Genomic DNA, 14533 nt, shown 5'->3' on the forward strand with positions numbered 1-14533 from the left:
TTCTTTCTTTGAATTATTTACTCACCTGTGTGTTCTGGTAACAAATGTCCTCAAACAAGTTGAAAATTTTTACGCGAATAGTGAAACGTTATTTTCACTCGCACTGGAAAGTTCTCCACGTGAACAGTGAGAGTGGAAACAAAGAGAAAAAGTCAATTTTTTTACGTCTATAGATACACATTTCTTGAACCAGATAACCCCATTTTCATTCTTTCTTGAACCTTCGTTTTGCCTTTTGAATGACACTCTGTTGAGCGCTGAAAATTCCCAGAAAAAAAATGAAGTTTGGGAAGGAATTTGCAGCTCAAATGGTGCCGGAATGGAAAACGGCATACATGGATTATGATTATCTTAAGTCCCTTTTAAAAGAAATTCAAGCTTTCAAACAGAGAATCAAACAGCAACAACAACAACCAATCCCACATGGAATGATACGAAGCTTGTCGATGTACAGAGCTTTCAGTGGGCTTTTACATAGGCAACAATCCGTTGGCTCAACGTCGACGTCGTTGGACGTCGAAGATCATTCCATTTTGGTGAATTTCGTCAACCGGAACGGCTTCGAGAAGTACGAGACGACGTTCTATATGCAAGGAGAGAAAGGTGGAGAGTACGAACTGGTGTACTTCAGAAGACTGGACGATGAGTTCAATAAGGTGGTTAAGTTTTACAAGTCCAAAGTGGCTGAGGTGAAGCAGGAGGCTGAGACCTTAAACAAGCAAATGGATGCTTTTATTGCCTTTAGAATCAAAGTGGAGAATCCTCTAGGATGGTCGTGGCAGGACCGGTCTGATGACATGACTCGTCTAGCCTCCGCCATCACCGCGTCGGCCACCGCGCTGACCGCTTCGACTCCCGCTGGTTCTAGAGCGAGTGGCAGTAAGTACAAGACAGGCATTGAATTTTACACTCGGAAAGCAATTTTTTCATGAATACACTTTGATTGTTGATTTGCAGGAAGATCAGTTGAGCACATGGAGATCATCGAAGAAGGACCGATCGTGAACAACGATTCAGATGAAGAAAAGAAAGATAATGTAAAGCCAGATATTGAAGCGCAAGCCATTGAAAAGCCGGTTAATGGGTTCAAGCAACATAAACATGCTCCATTACAGATACTGGACCGTGTTAAAATGAATAACACACTTGAGACGCCTCGATCAACCATTAAAGTGATCCTAAACGCCCCTAAACAGTCTGATTTGAAGTTTAATATGGAAAATCTCAAGAGTATTGAGAACAAACTTAAGCGAGCTTTAGTTGAATTCTACCGGAAACTTCTCCTCCTCAAAAGTTACAGCTTCTTAAATACATTGGCTTTCTCAAAAATCATGAAGAAATATGACAAGGTATACATAAACACCATTTATGTGGCAAATTGTATAGATTTCTGGTTTTTGACAGTGTTTTGTTCTTTTATGATTGCAGATCAGTTCAAGGAATGCTTCAAAATCATACATGAACATGGTGGATAGTTCTTATCTAGGTAGTTCCGAAGAGGTTACAAAACTTATGGAAAGAGTCGAGGTTACAGTCATCAAACATTTTGCAAACTCAAACCGCAGAAAAGGAATGAATATTTTAAGACCCAAAACTAGGAAACAAAGACATACAACAACATTTTATACAGGTACAACTTTGAAATTCATACATATAGATAGGGAAATTACCAAAGCGATTTCGTTTCAATCGATATAACTCTCTGCAATTCTTGGATATTTCTCAGGTTTCTTTGCTGGATGCGCATTTGCTCTGATATTAGCGCTTATTTTGATCATTCGTGCTCGGCATTTCAGCAATCACGACGGTACGAACAAGTACATGGAAACCATGTTTCCTCTTTACAGGTAACGTATCCTGTCCCTGCAGTTCGAGTTGATTCAGTCTGCATGAACCATTTGTTTTGACATGTTTTTGGCAAACAATTTTGCAGTTTATTTGGATTCATTGTTCTGCATACGGTTATGTATGCTGGGAGTGTGTACTTTTGGAGACGGTATCGAGTTAATTACGCCTTCATATTTGGTTTCAAGCAAGGAACGGAGCTTGGGTACAGGGAAGTGCTGCTTGTAAGTTTTGGCCTTGCAGCAATGGCACTTGCTAGTGTGCTTTCTAATCTTCATATGGAGATGGATCCCGAAACTAAAGATTATAAAGCTTTCACCGAAATCGTCCCTTTGATCGTGGTGCTGGTAAGATCATTGAATTCATTCAAAACACACACACATATATATAGATATATATATATACAACTGATTTCTTGGTGTCTTCTTCTATTTGCAGGTGATATTTGTCATACTGTTCCTGCCATTTAACATCCTGTATCGATCGAGTCGCTTCTTCTTCCTCACTTGTTTGTTTCACTGTATCTTAGCCCCTCTTTACAAGGTAAGGTCTCATTTTTCTTGAAGAACCGGCGTCAGATATCCATGTCAGATAATTTTAATCTTTAAATTACTTTCAAATTGCAGGTCAGGCTTCCAGATTTCTTCCTGGCAGACCAGTTAACTAGCCAGGTTCAAGCATTTAGAAGCCTTGAGTTCTACATTTGCTACTATGGTTGGGGAGATTTCAGACACAGAGAAAACAGTTGTAAAAGCAACGACGTTTTCACCACTTTCAGCTTCATCGTCTCCGTTATTCCTTTCTGGTCTCGTCTTTTTCAGTGCTTGCGTCGTTTCTTCGAAGAGAAAGACACTCCTCAAGTTTACAACGCGGTGAAATATTTCCTCACCATTGTAGCCCTTTGTTTGAGAACTGCTTACAGTCTTAACAACAATAAGTTAAATTGGAAAATTTTGGCTCTCGTTTTCTCGGTGACAGCCGCCATTGTCGGTACTTATTGGGACCTTATCTACGACTGGGGACTTCTTCAACGCCAATCCAGAAACCGATGGTTGAGAGATAAACTCCTTATACCACGAAAAAGTGTCTACTTTGGTGCCATGGTAAGTCTAAACACCAAGGATTAGAACTCCAAAACTTGCTCATCACCGTCGTTCATCTGTTTTAACAAGGTTCATTGATTGGAATGCAGGTCCTGAATGTTGTGCTGAGATTTGCATGGCTGCAAACAGTGTTCAGTTTCAAGTTATCTGGTTTGCATACACAAAATATGATCACCATTGTCGCAAGCCTGGAGATAATCCGGCGAGGGGTGTGGAATTTCTTCAGGTAAACTGTGTTATTTTCCTGTTAACTGATAAACTCAAATCTCTAATATCGAATCTGAATCTGACATGTTTGTAAACGTTATTTCCAGGTTAGAAAACGAGCATTTGAATAACGTCGGAAAGTATCGGGCATTCAAGTCGGTGCCGTTGCCTTTCAACTATGAGGAAGATGATGAAGAAGAAGAAGAAGAAGATGAATAGGTAGTTTAGAATTCAATAATATATATATATATATACAAGAGAAACTAGTTTTGATAAAGAGTGCGTTTGCCGATGCTTTGCCTGTTCAAAATATTTTCTCGCCGGAAAAAGCAATGTCAAACACATTAGTTTTCACTTTAAAATTAGGGTGAAAATTTGTTTATCAACCTAATCTAAACACTCAATTTGTATTGTAAAAAATTACTTTTAGATTGAATTTATAATTTTTAAAATCTATATTTTTATATATTAAATATTACTAATGAGTTGTTATATTTTTTTATATTTTTTTATAATTTAACTTTATTTATTATAAATATAATTATGTTCGCGAATTTTAACATCACTTATTTTTATTTTATAATATCATATTTAAAATGAGTATTTTATCTACTTATAAATACTTTTAACAATAGGCGTGGTCCAGTTGGTAAAGCAATGACTATTGGGATTATTAGTTGGTCTCATGTCCTAGGTTCGAACCGCGTTGACTGGGAATACTGGAAAAAAGCGGGGGACAGAATAATAGGTTCTTTGAGTCCTCCGGAGGTTGCCTTGTAGGGTTGGGTTCTTCAGCCTAGTCTTGGGAGGTCATACGTTATTGAAAAAAAATATTTTTAATAAAATAGATAGGGAAATGTTGATTCACTGAATTTAAAATTATCTTTAAAAGTAGTCTTTTTAGAACACAATATTACGTGATATATTAGTGAGAATGTTATTTGATTTATTTGATAGAAACGTAAAACTATCGTGTTTGATTTATATTTCGAATTTCTCATTGGTAAACTACTCTATATATTTCTTATTGAGTATACAAGGAGCAGCGGTGATGAAGATGACCGAGTGGCCCTATCGCTGGAATTTATGTTGTCGAGAGATGCTGACGATCACAGAACCCACACAACCTCTACATTCGTTGTGAGACATGCATTTCATGCCGAGCATGGGAGGTGGCGACGGCAATGACAGGCTTGCTTATTGAAAGTGAAGGCTGGGTTGAGTGACTGAACTGTTGCCGATTGAATGGAGAGAGTGGGTTCTATCTGAAACAGTATCAGGAGGTCAAATAATCAGAGGGACAACGACTACCTGGTGGCCATCTCCATACTCGAATCCTAACTCTAAACCAACTAGGATGAGAATCCAGAAGAAATACTTAGAAAAGGAGATATTAGAGATCAATCACGTAAATTTTAGCCATGCGGCAGCAAACATGCCAGAAATCAATATATTGAACTTGTAACTACTGTTTTTCGGGTAAATGCAAATGCAATGGCCAATCCTATGACCATGAAAACAACTTTAACTAAATTGCAGCCAATAAATACATGAAACACAGTCATCTTTTCCTTGAAAGAAATATCTGGAAATTTCAACCGATAAACACAAAATTTGCAATTCTTGTACACGATCTTGTAAGGTGAAGAGAAATAGAGTGCAACACAATCTTGTTATAATCGCATCAAATGAAACTTTATAACCTATTTCGTGATCGAATCCGCTGACAGCCTCAGATGATCATAAAGCTTAGGAAAATCTAGATTTCTACAAGGAAAAATGGATAAGTGACATCCATACAAAGTTTTAATCATTAAACGCAGAAATCATCTTATTTATCTCTGTAGTTCACCAACAGAAGACACAACATACTTAACCAGATGAATGACCTTGTTCGCTGTTCTGTCCCCGATCTCCACTACAACAAAAGAAGTGTGGCAACTTAACACGACCACAGCTCCTGCAATAAAGCAGTGGATGGTGATTACATGTATGCTGATTTTACATATTGACAATGTATTTGTTTTGAAGGAAGGTTATCTAAGGTACATGTTGAATATTCTATTCCATCTCTTTGTTCAGTCTTCAAGAGATTTACAGGGCCAAAAGCTTACATTATCATTTACTTATCGTACAGTCTTGAACCTTGATATGCATATATACCGTAAACCGGATCCAAGGCTCTAATCAGTGCTGTGCTATTCTTACTAAGGACAGAAAATTCAAGCTAAGACTTAACATTCATATAAATATGATGAACATCCATTGCTATTCAACCATTTATCTTACAGTCTCGAATCTTGATATGCCGTAAAAACCTTAAACCATATCCAAGGCTCTGATCAGTGCTTTGCTATTCTTACTAAGGACAGCAAATCCAAGCTAAAACTTAACATTTCAATAAATATGATGAACATCCATTGCTATTCAACCATTTGAACAACTAATGTACTAAACTATCAAGAAATTTCCAATAACAAACATAAAACAATAATAGATGAATTAAAAATACTCACTTGCATCTAACAATAACCGGAACGGGTTTCAAAGCCTTGGGTCCATTTCTTATGCCTCTCTTATGGCGACTCACCTACAAAATATAGAAGAAAAAAAATTTAAAAATCTATTTGAACATCTTTGTATTCTAAGAACATATCTAACTGTATTAATAAATAAAGCTAGTATTTAGAAAACAATTTTTACTTTTCTCTTTGGGACAGCCATGAGCTCCATGGATCCTCCGAAGGGGAAACTTGAGAACCCAAACCCGAAGATGTTACTATTGCTGTCAGATATTTGATTGGACTCGGGTAAAACCAACGGCTGTGATGGTGGGGGACGAGTGATGGAAGCATCCAGAGGTGGAGCGAGTGCTGAAGCATGAACCCATCTCCTCAACCCCATAACTGAACCATATTCGGCGGCGGCGGAGCGCTTTAGCATCGCTAGTATCGACGCCATTTTTGGAAGGACAGCGGCGGTGACTGGTGCGCCAGCTCCGTCTAGGTATATCGTTTTTAAAAGAGACCGCGAGGACATTTTCTTTCAAACGACGCCGTTTTTCAATTAGGCAAACAGTGTTTGAGTTGGGCTGAAGAAGATCCTGCGTTTGGGCTGCATTCGAGGCTTTTATAGATATATAATTTATTCGTTTTTCGTTTAAAGAAATGCATTAAATAAGGATATTATTTTGAAGTAAATATTAGTTTACTAATACACCTTTTTAATTTTTATGTATTTATACAATAATTAAGTTTTTTGGTTTTTTAATTGGGAATTTGGGGAAATGAGGCGACGAATGAAAATACTTTTATAATGGTTTGGGATTGGGAGGTTAATACAAAATTTAATGAGCTAAAACTCATATATTTTAAAATTGGTAAACATGAATTTTGCATTTGAATTCAACTTCAAGATCTAATCTAACATTGAATTTTTTCCTCATAGTTGTAAACCCTTTCGTAATTTTAAATATTTTAACTTTTTAATAGGATTAGCAGTTTTTATTTTTAATTAAAAAAAAACTACGACAAGGCTAGATAAGCATAGACTCCCTAGGGTGAGCCTACCTGCGGAGGGGTGGCCCAGAATAACAAAGGCTCTGGATGATAGGTTATGCACGGAAAATAAGCATATTTACTGCTCTATAAGCAGCGCTATACGAGGGACTCCGGGTTGCTTGGAAACTAGAAGAAAGGCAAGTCATAAGTGAAACGTACAGCAGTGAGGCCGTGAAATTAATCCGGGATGGCTCCATCAATAGAAGGGAACAAGGCAACAGATACTCTAGCTAAATATGCATGGACACTTGCAAACGGGTTATATGAGTTGACTCAACCCTCGGATGTGGTACACACGAAAGAATACCATGCTAGATTAGTCTTTGTTCTACTTTCCTTACTCTTGTTATAAAAAATATATAATAATTAATTGAAAATTTAGGTACCAATTTCAATTAAAAAGTTAATTTCAATTACAGTTAAATTGAACTTTAACAATAAATATGTTTTAACTTTAAAAAAGTTATTTTAATTTTTTTTGGATAATTAGATTTTATTATCCAGAGGAAAAGTAGCTACAAAAATCGTCCGAAAAGGGAGTATAAACAATAATTACAACAAAATAATGATTAGTCTATACCCCATTTACAACAAATGTTATAGTTAACAGAATCATTTCTGTTGACATTTTTTCCACTAAGCTTGATTCGAACAATCTCTTTGATAGATGACAGAAGTTGTGCAGCCTCCCTGGTTCTTTGCTGGAAAATTCTTCTATTTCTCTCCTCCCAAATCGCATAGATGAAGGAAGTCCATACTATTTTCAGTAGGGTGGGGATTAAAGATTTACCCCTCCATTCAACACAAGCCCATTCAATCATTGTTTCCCAAGATATTTGGGGTTTATGCAAGTGAGTCAAGTTTAAGATAGAGTTCCACAGAGTTTTAACAAAGCTACAATCTGCAAAAAGATGGTTCATAGACTCAAAAGCCTCATTGCATAGAACAAATTGAACATCATTAAGAATTCCCATCCTGGACAGTCTATCCCGAGTTAGGAGTCTGTCTAGGATTGTCATCCAAGCTATCATACTAAACTTAGGAATATGCATAGGGAACCATATGATTTTATGCCAAGTCACCTTACTCTTTCTATCTCTGACATCTTCCCAAATATCTTTAGTGTAAATTGTTCGAGCATTCAGAATGGGGAGAGCAGTAAGTCTCAGCTTCAGAAGTTTATTAGTACACCAGCTGTGTGCATTGCTTTCATCCATGTCACGGAAGTCATTATTCTTGAGAACATAGCAGTGCAACCAAGCCACCCAAAGGGATCCTTCTCTTGCCAGAATATTTCGAATTAACTGAATCATGCAAGCAATATTTCAGGATTTTAAGTTCTTCAGACCTAGGCCACCTTCTGATTTAAGACAACAAATACTTGTCCAGCTGACTCGCATCCCAGAAGCTGCTTGATCAGTGCCTTTCCACAGGAACCGAGAACAGAGCTTATCTATACGGTTAATAATAGATTGAGGAAGCATGAATTGCCTACACCAGAAATTGGCCACACTGAAAAGAACTGTTTTGATTAATTCAAGTCTCCCGGCATAACTGAGCAGCTTACTAGACCAATGATACAACCTTAACTTGATTTTATCCAGAAGAGGCTGACAGTCAAGTTCAGACAGTTTTTTAGTGACTATTGGAATTCCTAAATACCTAACTAGGAGCTGACCATGCGTAAAGCCATAAATGAAATGAATAATTTTAAGGTTTCTAGAGGGAATACCAGCATCAAAAAGTTCAGTTTTGCTTACATTGAGCTTGAGTCCAGGCAAGGCATAGAAATGGTTTAAGACAGAGATGATTCTAGCTATACATTCAGGATTTCCTTTACAAAAAATAAGAAGGTCGTCAGCAAAAGAGAGATGAGTTAAACCAATTTTTTTATATTTAGGGTGATGCCCAAATATCCCTTTAGAAGCAGCAAGATTTAGGATTTTGGAGTGTATGTTCATAGCAAGCACAAAGAGGATAGGGGATAAAGGGTCTTTGTAACATCCCAAATCAGGATCAATGACTAAATTACAAATTTTGAAAAGTTTTATGCTCGATTTCTAAATAAGTTAAAAGTTCAAGGAATTTATAGAGAATTTTATTCTAGAGGATTGATTGGTAAATATGAAAAGAGATTAAGGGTAAAAAGGTCATTTGGCAAGGAAAGTTTTTTATTCTTTCCTTTTTAAGAGAGTAACCACGTGGATGAGAGGAAGAAATATCCAAGCTTTCAGAAACCTCCTCTTCTTCTTCTTCTTAATACGTGGGAGCTCAAGGCAAAGGTGAGAGTTTTTATTAGTTGATTATTATTTGAATTCTAAGTTGGTTTCGATTTTTTGGATAGTAAGAAAGCTTAAGGAAGTCTAAAAATAAGTAAAAACTCAAAGACGAAGATGTTAGGAGAGATTAAGTAAATAGAGTTTTTAAGTGAAATTTTGAATAAGAAGGTTTAAATGAATTTGGAGGTTGAATTTGACTTGCCATCTATAAGAATAAGAAATTATAGGTGTTAGAATTAAGTTTGGATAACATGAAAAATTTGGTATGATTCTTGAATTCCATTTGGAATATAGGATTTTGAGGATAAAGATGTGTACCGATGCACTTCAAGGTGAAATGAAATAGACCTTTCTTTTAGTCTAAGGAATGAAAGATTTGAGTATATCAATTAGAATACTGATATGGATCCATGTATAATTATATAGATATCGAGTACGAACAAGTTCCAGAATGATCATCAAGTTAAGATTTGATTGTAAGAAAGGAAATTATAAAGTTGATTTGAAACTTAGTGAGGCCAAGGTGAGTGCATATTAGATAATATATGATGTTTAATGGAAATAAGACTTACGACAAGTCTATTTTCTATAGCATTATGCATGAATTCATGACCATGAGTATGTGTTTGTTATGAGTGTATGAGTAATATGTTATTGTATGTGTGACATGATTTGTATGAATATATGTTAGAGTGATAAGATATAGGAATTGATACAAGTAATATATATATATATATGTGTTTACATAAGTTATATGATAATGTAAGAATAGATATGAAATTATACGAGTCTAAAACAATGTTTTTAAAACCGGACCGGACATTAAACCGGTGAAGGTACTGGTTCACTGGTTCAACCGGGTTCAACCGCTGTTGAACCGGATTTTATATAAAATAATATTTTTTTTTAATTTTACATAATATTCAAAGCAATATTAATATATATGTAACACTTTTTAATCGATACAAGTCATAATATATATAAATTAAAAACCATAAAATCAAGTGAAACAAAATGATTCAAATCAACTACAACATAATATTTAAGGTAAAACATATTAAATAATAAATATAATTATATAACTATAATAAAAAATAAAATTAGGGCTTAAAAAATCAAAACAAATTATGTCATTTGGTTTAATTTTTTTTAAAAAAAATAATCCCACATGGCTAATAAACATAGAAGAGCATCCCAAAAGTTTAAAGAGTAAAAATATGAGAACAAAACAATCCCACATAGTTAAGAAACATAAAAGAGCATCCCAACTTACTTTTATAAATAATAGAGGTAATTTGACATTTAAAATCATGGAGCCTTTTGGTGAGCACAGATCGAACTATTCTTTCGCTTCAATTGAGCTCAAATTTTAGGCTTCAATCGAACTTCTAAATTTTTTTTGAGTTCGAGCCTTTTCGAGTTCAAGTTTTAATATTATATTTCGAGTTCGAGTTGAACTTGATAATTTTTAGCTCGTGAGTTTTTGAGTTGAGTTGAGCTTACTTTTAAAGTTTTCGAGTTCGAGTCGAGCTCAACAATACTCAAATTTGACTTGGCTCGTTGAACAAACGACGTCGTTTGGTTTAATTTTTTTTAAAAGAAAAAAAGTGAACCATCGGTTCAAATTGGTTTTGCCGATTTTCAGTCGGTTCACCCCGGTTTTACCGGTTTTCAGCTGGTTCATTATCAGACCGGTTTTGTGAGGTAACCAGACCGGACATGCCACCGGTTACCGGTTGAATCGGTCGGTCCAGTCCGGTCCGGTTTTGATAACCATGGTCTAAAAGATAATTCATGTGATAATATTTATGGAATTTATGGAAATGAGAATATAAGTTTATGAAGAGTCATAATCGAACAAAATATAAGTCATATGATAATGAAGTATAAGATTATTTGAAGATATGGTCATAATATAAAATATGTAATAATAGGAGAATATGATGAAAGTGAATTCATGAAAAGCAATAGGAATTAGGTAAACATGTGTAACAGTTATATAGAAACATAAGTTGGATAAGTACATAGTGGTATGATCAATTATGAAGAATTGTATAATAGAATTAGATGAGTTAATGAGAATGAGGAAACAAAATATGATTGAACTATAGAATGAAATATGAATAGTAAATCAATTAGGAAATTTGTATACGAAGTGATGGTACACACCTATAAGATAAGTTATATGCTAAAGAACTATGGAGATATGCAAAAAGGTTATAAGAAATATAGGAAATGGAATTAAGTAAATAAACTAAATTAGTATATAAATAAAATACTATTAAGTGGGATATGTTTATAATATAACATAAATTATGTAATCAAAGTGAATATAAAAGAATGAAACATAAAGTAGATGATAGAACATATGCTATTAAAGGGACTTGGAAGTTGATATAAACTATGTGAAAGTGATATATATGTCTATATGTAATGTATGAGTTAGGTGACAATAAGTTATATGAAAATAAGTGCAGTGATTACATGATTACCATAAATAAGTCAGAGAATATAAATAATATGATAAAACGCTATAAGCCTATGTGATATGAGTAAGTGAATATGTGACATGTGAATCACATGGAAGTGAACTATGTGTAAGTGAACTAAGTGAATATGTGAATGTATGATAATATAATGATAATGCCCATGATATGTATTATGAGAGCTAGGGGTATAGTTGGTATGCCAAGAGTCGAGGGATTAACAGTGGTCTTTCGGGACATAGTTGTCCTTCGGGATAAATATTCAGTTCCCCTAGTGGGAATTATAAGAGCTGTGCTGACAGCATAGTGCACAACATCTATGTACTCACATACATGTAGTTCTCAAAAGCGTAAATGGGCTAAACAAAGAAATAATATAAAGAAATGTTATTTGATGTTATATGTTTTGGTTTGTGAAAAGTATAGTATGAAGTGCTTCAAAGATTAAACTCTAGTTATATGTTCTAAATGGAATAATGATAGTGATAATGACAATAGTGTGACTATAATAATGATGATATGTGTACATGTTTATAATTGGGGTTATATGAATTGATATATGATGCTTGTATTATAGTTTTATATGAATTGTGAAATATACATGCACTATTTATTATAGAGAGTTCATATTAGCATGTTTTATGCCTCACTAAGTCATCGACTTAGCGTGTGAGTGTTTCACACGTAGGTTATGGAAAGCGAGAAGAGAAGTGAAGAGAAGCAAGACAGGTCAGACTCTCCTTTCCACAGATTAGATCAGAATTGTAGTTAAGTGTAGATATTTGGTTGTATATAGTGTGTTGGCATGTAAAAAATTGTGAATTACTAATGCTCTGATTGATTTTGTTTATTTTGGTCCAACTTGTGTGAATTAACATCTTTTATTTTAATGAAAGTTTAAAATTTTCATGATTTTTTTAAGAGTCAAAGTTTAAAAAGTCAATGTGACATCTCAGACTTGGATCCAGGTCGAATACGGGTTGGGGGTGTTATATTTAATGGTATCAGAGCTAAGGTTTAGCCAATTCTAGGCTTAAACCTAAGTTAAATGAGTACATGCCAACCCAGAGTGAAAAAATTCTGATATGATAGTGTAAGGAGTATGTTGTCTTACAAATAGAATAAAATTAGTTTAATAAAGTAGAAATCCAATTATATGAATTTTGAAGAAAAGTGAAAGGTAAACCTGATGGTGATAGCAATTCACTTGCCCTGGCTAGGCAGGAGGAAGAGCGGACACCTCAGAAAGTGCTTTGTAAGATCAAAGATTGATTTCAGAAAGTTAAAATCATATTAGAATAGTGATAGAAGGTTTTCACAGTTTTGAATCGAAAAAGTGATGTGAAGTATTCTTATTATTTCATGGATAAGATAGAATATGGTGAACAAGTGTCACCATAAGAAAGTTAAAAGATCTAAAGATGTGGTTAGAATTTGTAGAAGAGTTCAAGAATAAGTGCATCAATGACAAGCGTATAAGATATAGAAAGCCAGTTTATGAAGTTGAAACAAATGAATAGTACTGTGTATAAGCAAAAGTGTGGATATGATAAGAGGCTGCATTTTAGATGGAAAGAGTTGGCGTTGGCTAACAAGATTATGTGATGAAAAGTGTATTGGAGTTGATATATTTTAAGATATTGACAAGTTAAGATAACCAAATATAAAGTGGATATGGATACAATTGTATATTTGGATCCTAGTAATGTGATATAGTGAAGGAAGTGAGGATTTGTATATTTGAGTAAAACTAAGGATTGATAAGAAGAGTTTAAGAATAAATACATCAGTGATCAGTTTATAAGACAAAGAAAGTCAAAATGTCAAGTTTGAACAACGAAAATTATATGGTGTATGAGAATGAATATGAATTTGATAAGTTAAGTAAATTATTGTTGAGATAATTCTGATTGGAAAGAGTGTATATGATTAATTGATTAGGGCATATGCCCTAGATTGAACAATTATTATTAACTAGTTGTAAGAGTAAAGGTGATAGGGTTATAAGATTAAAAGGAAAGATAAAGTTAAGTAAATTATTGCTGAGTTAAATCCGAATGGAAGAATGTATATAAATGACTCAATGAAAGTTATACTCGAGATTGGAAGTACTGATACTAACTAACAAAATTATGTGATCGTAAGTATGGTGTGAATTTGAATATGATTGGTTATGTATCTTGATCATGTAAAGGTAGTGTAGTGAATGAGATAAGGATTTGTAAGTTTGAAGATATTTAAGAATTGATAGAAAGTTTGAAAATGATGACAAATGATATGTGTATTGTGGTTCGAACTAGGATTTTTCAAAGGATAAGATTTGTGTAAGTAGTGTTGACTATCAGAGTCATGAAAATGTTATAAAGATTGATGATAAGGGATAAATATGAGTAATATGAAAAGAGTATATGAGTATGAAGGAAAAGATATGGTTTAGTTATGTTATAAGGAGATTTGATTATATGGAGGAGTAGATTCTAAGTTCGATACAGAAATAAGAAAAGTATGTAAGGTTGTATAAATAGATTGTTTGATTTTGGTAAAGAGTATGTTTTTATCAGATTTGATGAGGGTTCAAGGTTGTGTTTCTTGGTCAAGTGGGCATAGTCAGAGGAATAAGAAATGATTTATAAGTAGTAAGGAAATTCAAAATATAGTTGAATTATCATATTATTTTGATCAAGTTATCAAGAACAAGCATGCTATTTGAAATGATAAAGGATTAAAGATTGAGTTATTATTGTAAGTCAATTAAAAAGTGACGAAGGAAATCAATTGATTTATGACTTTGAATGATAAGAATGAATGTTACTGTTTGTATGATAAGTGATATGATATGGATTTTTAAAGGTTAAAAGTAAGTGTACAATCGAGTAAGAGAGAAGATAAAAATGGATTGAGTTCTTTAGAAATTGAAGGCAAATCATTAATTGTAATTTCGAAGGTATAAAGTAGAGAAAATAACATGAGAACATTAGAAGATATATTCTTATCAATGTATAGTGAAAATTTGAGGATGAATTTTCTTAAAATGAGGGGAGATTTGTAACATC

At 34.0% G+C, this 14533-nt stretch overlaps 2 protein-coding genes across 2 annotated transcripts; one reads left to right on the top strand and one right to left on the bottom strand.

The window, feature by feature from the left end:
* Nucleotides 1-278: 278 nt before the first annotated feature.
* On the top strand, nucleotides 279-3935 carry LOC120193421 (phosphate transporter PHO1 homolog 3-like). Its single transcript, XM_039195920.1, has 10 exons — nucleotides 279-879; nucleotides 958-1349; nucleotides 1429-1630; nucleotides 1727-1847; nucleotides 1934-2192; nucleotides 2284-2388; nucleotides 2472-2948; nucleotides 3038-3174; nucleotides 3263-3355; nucleotides 3791-3935. Exons 1-10 carry the CDS (start codon nucleotides 279-281, stop codon nucleotides 3933-3935), a joined length of 2532 nt encoding a protein of 843 aa, XP_039051851.1.
* Nucleotides 3936-4888: 953 nt separating this feature from the next.
* On the bottom strand, nucleotides 4889-6184 carry LOC120193345. The gene is made up of 3 exons (XM_039195855.1): nucleotides 5859-6184; nucleotides 5672-5745; nucleotides 4889-5115 (listed from the first exon to the last, which is right to left on the bottom strand). Exons 1-3 carry the CDS (start codon nucleotides 6114-6116, stop codon nucleotides 5028-5030), a joined length of 420 nt encoding a protein of 139 aa, XP_039051786.1. The 5' UTR covers nucleotides 6117-6184; the 3' UTR covers nucleotides 4889-5027.
* Between the last annotated feature and the right edge of the window lie 8349 nt (nucleotides 6185-14533).

The sequence above is a fragment of the Hibiscus syriacus genome, unplaced genomic scaffold (assembly GCF_006381635.1).
Source record: "Hibiscus syriacus cultivar Baekdansim isolate YM2019G1 unplaced genomic scaffold, ASM638163v2 tig00116995_pilon, whole genome shotgun sequence".
Classification (NCBI taxonomy): domain Eukaryota; kingdom Viridiplantae; phylum Streptophyta; class Magnoliopsida; order Malvales; family Malvaceae; genus Hibiscus; species Hibiscus syriacus.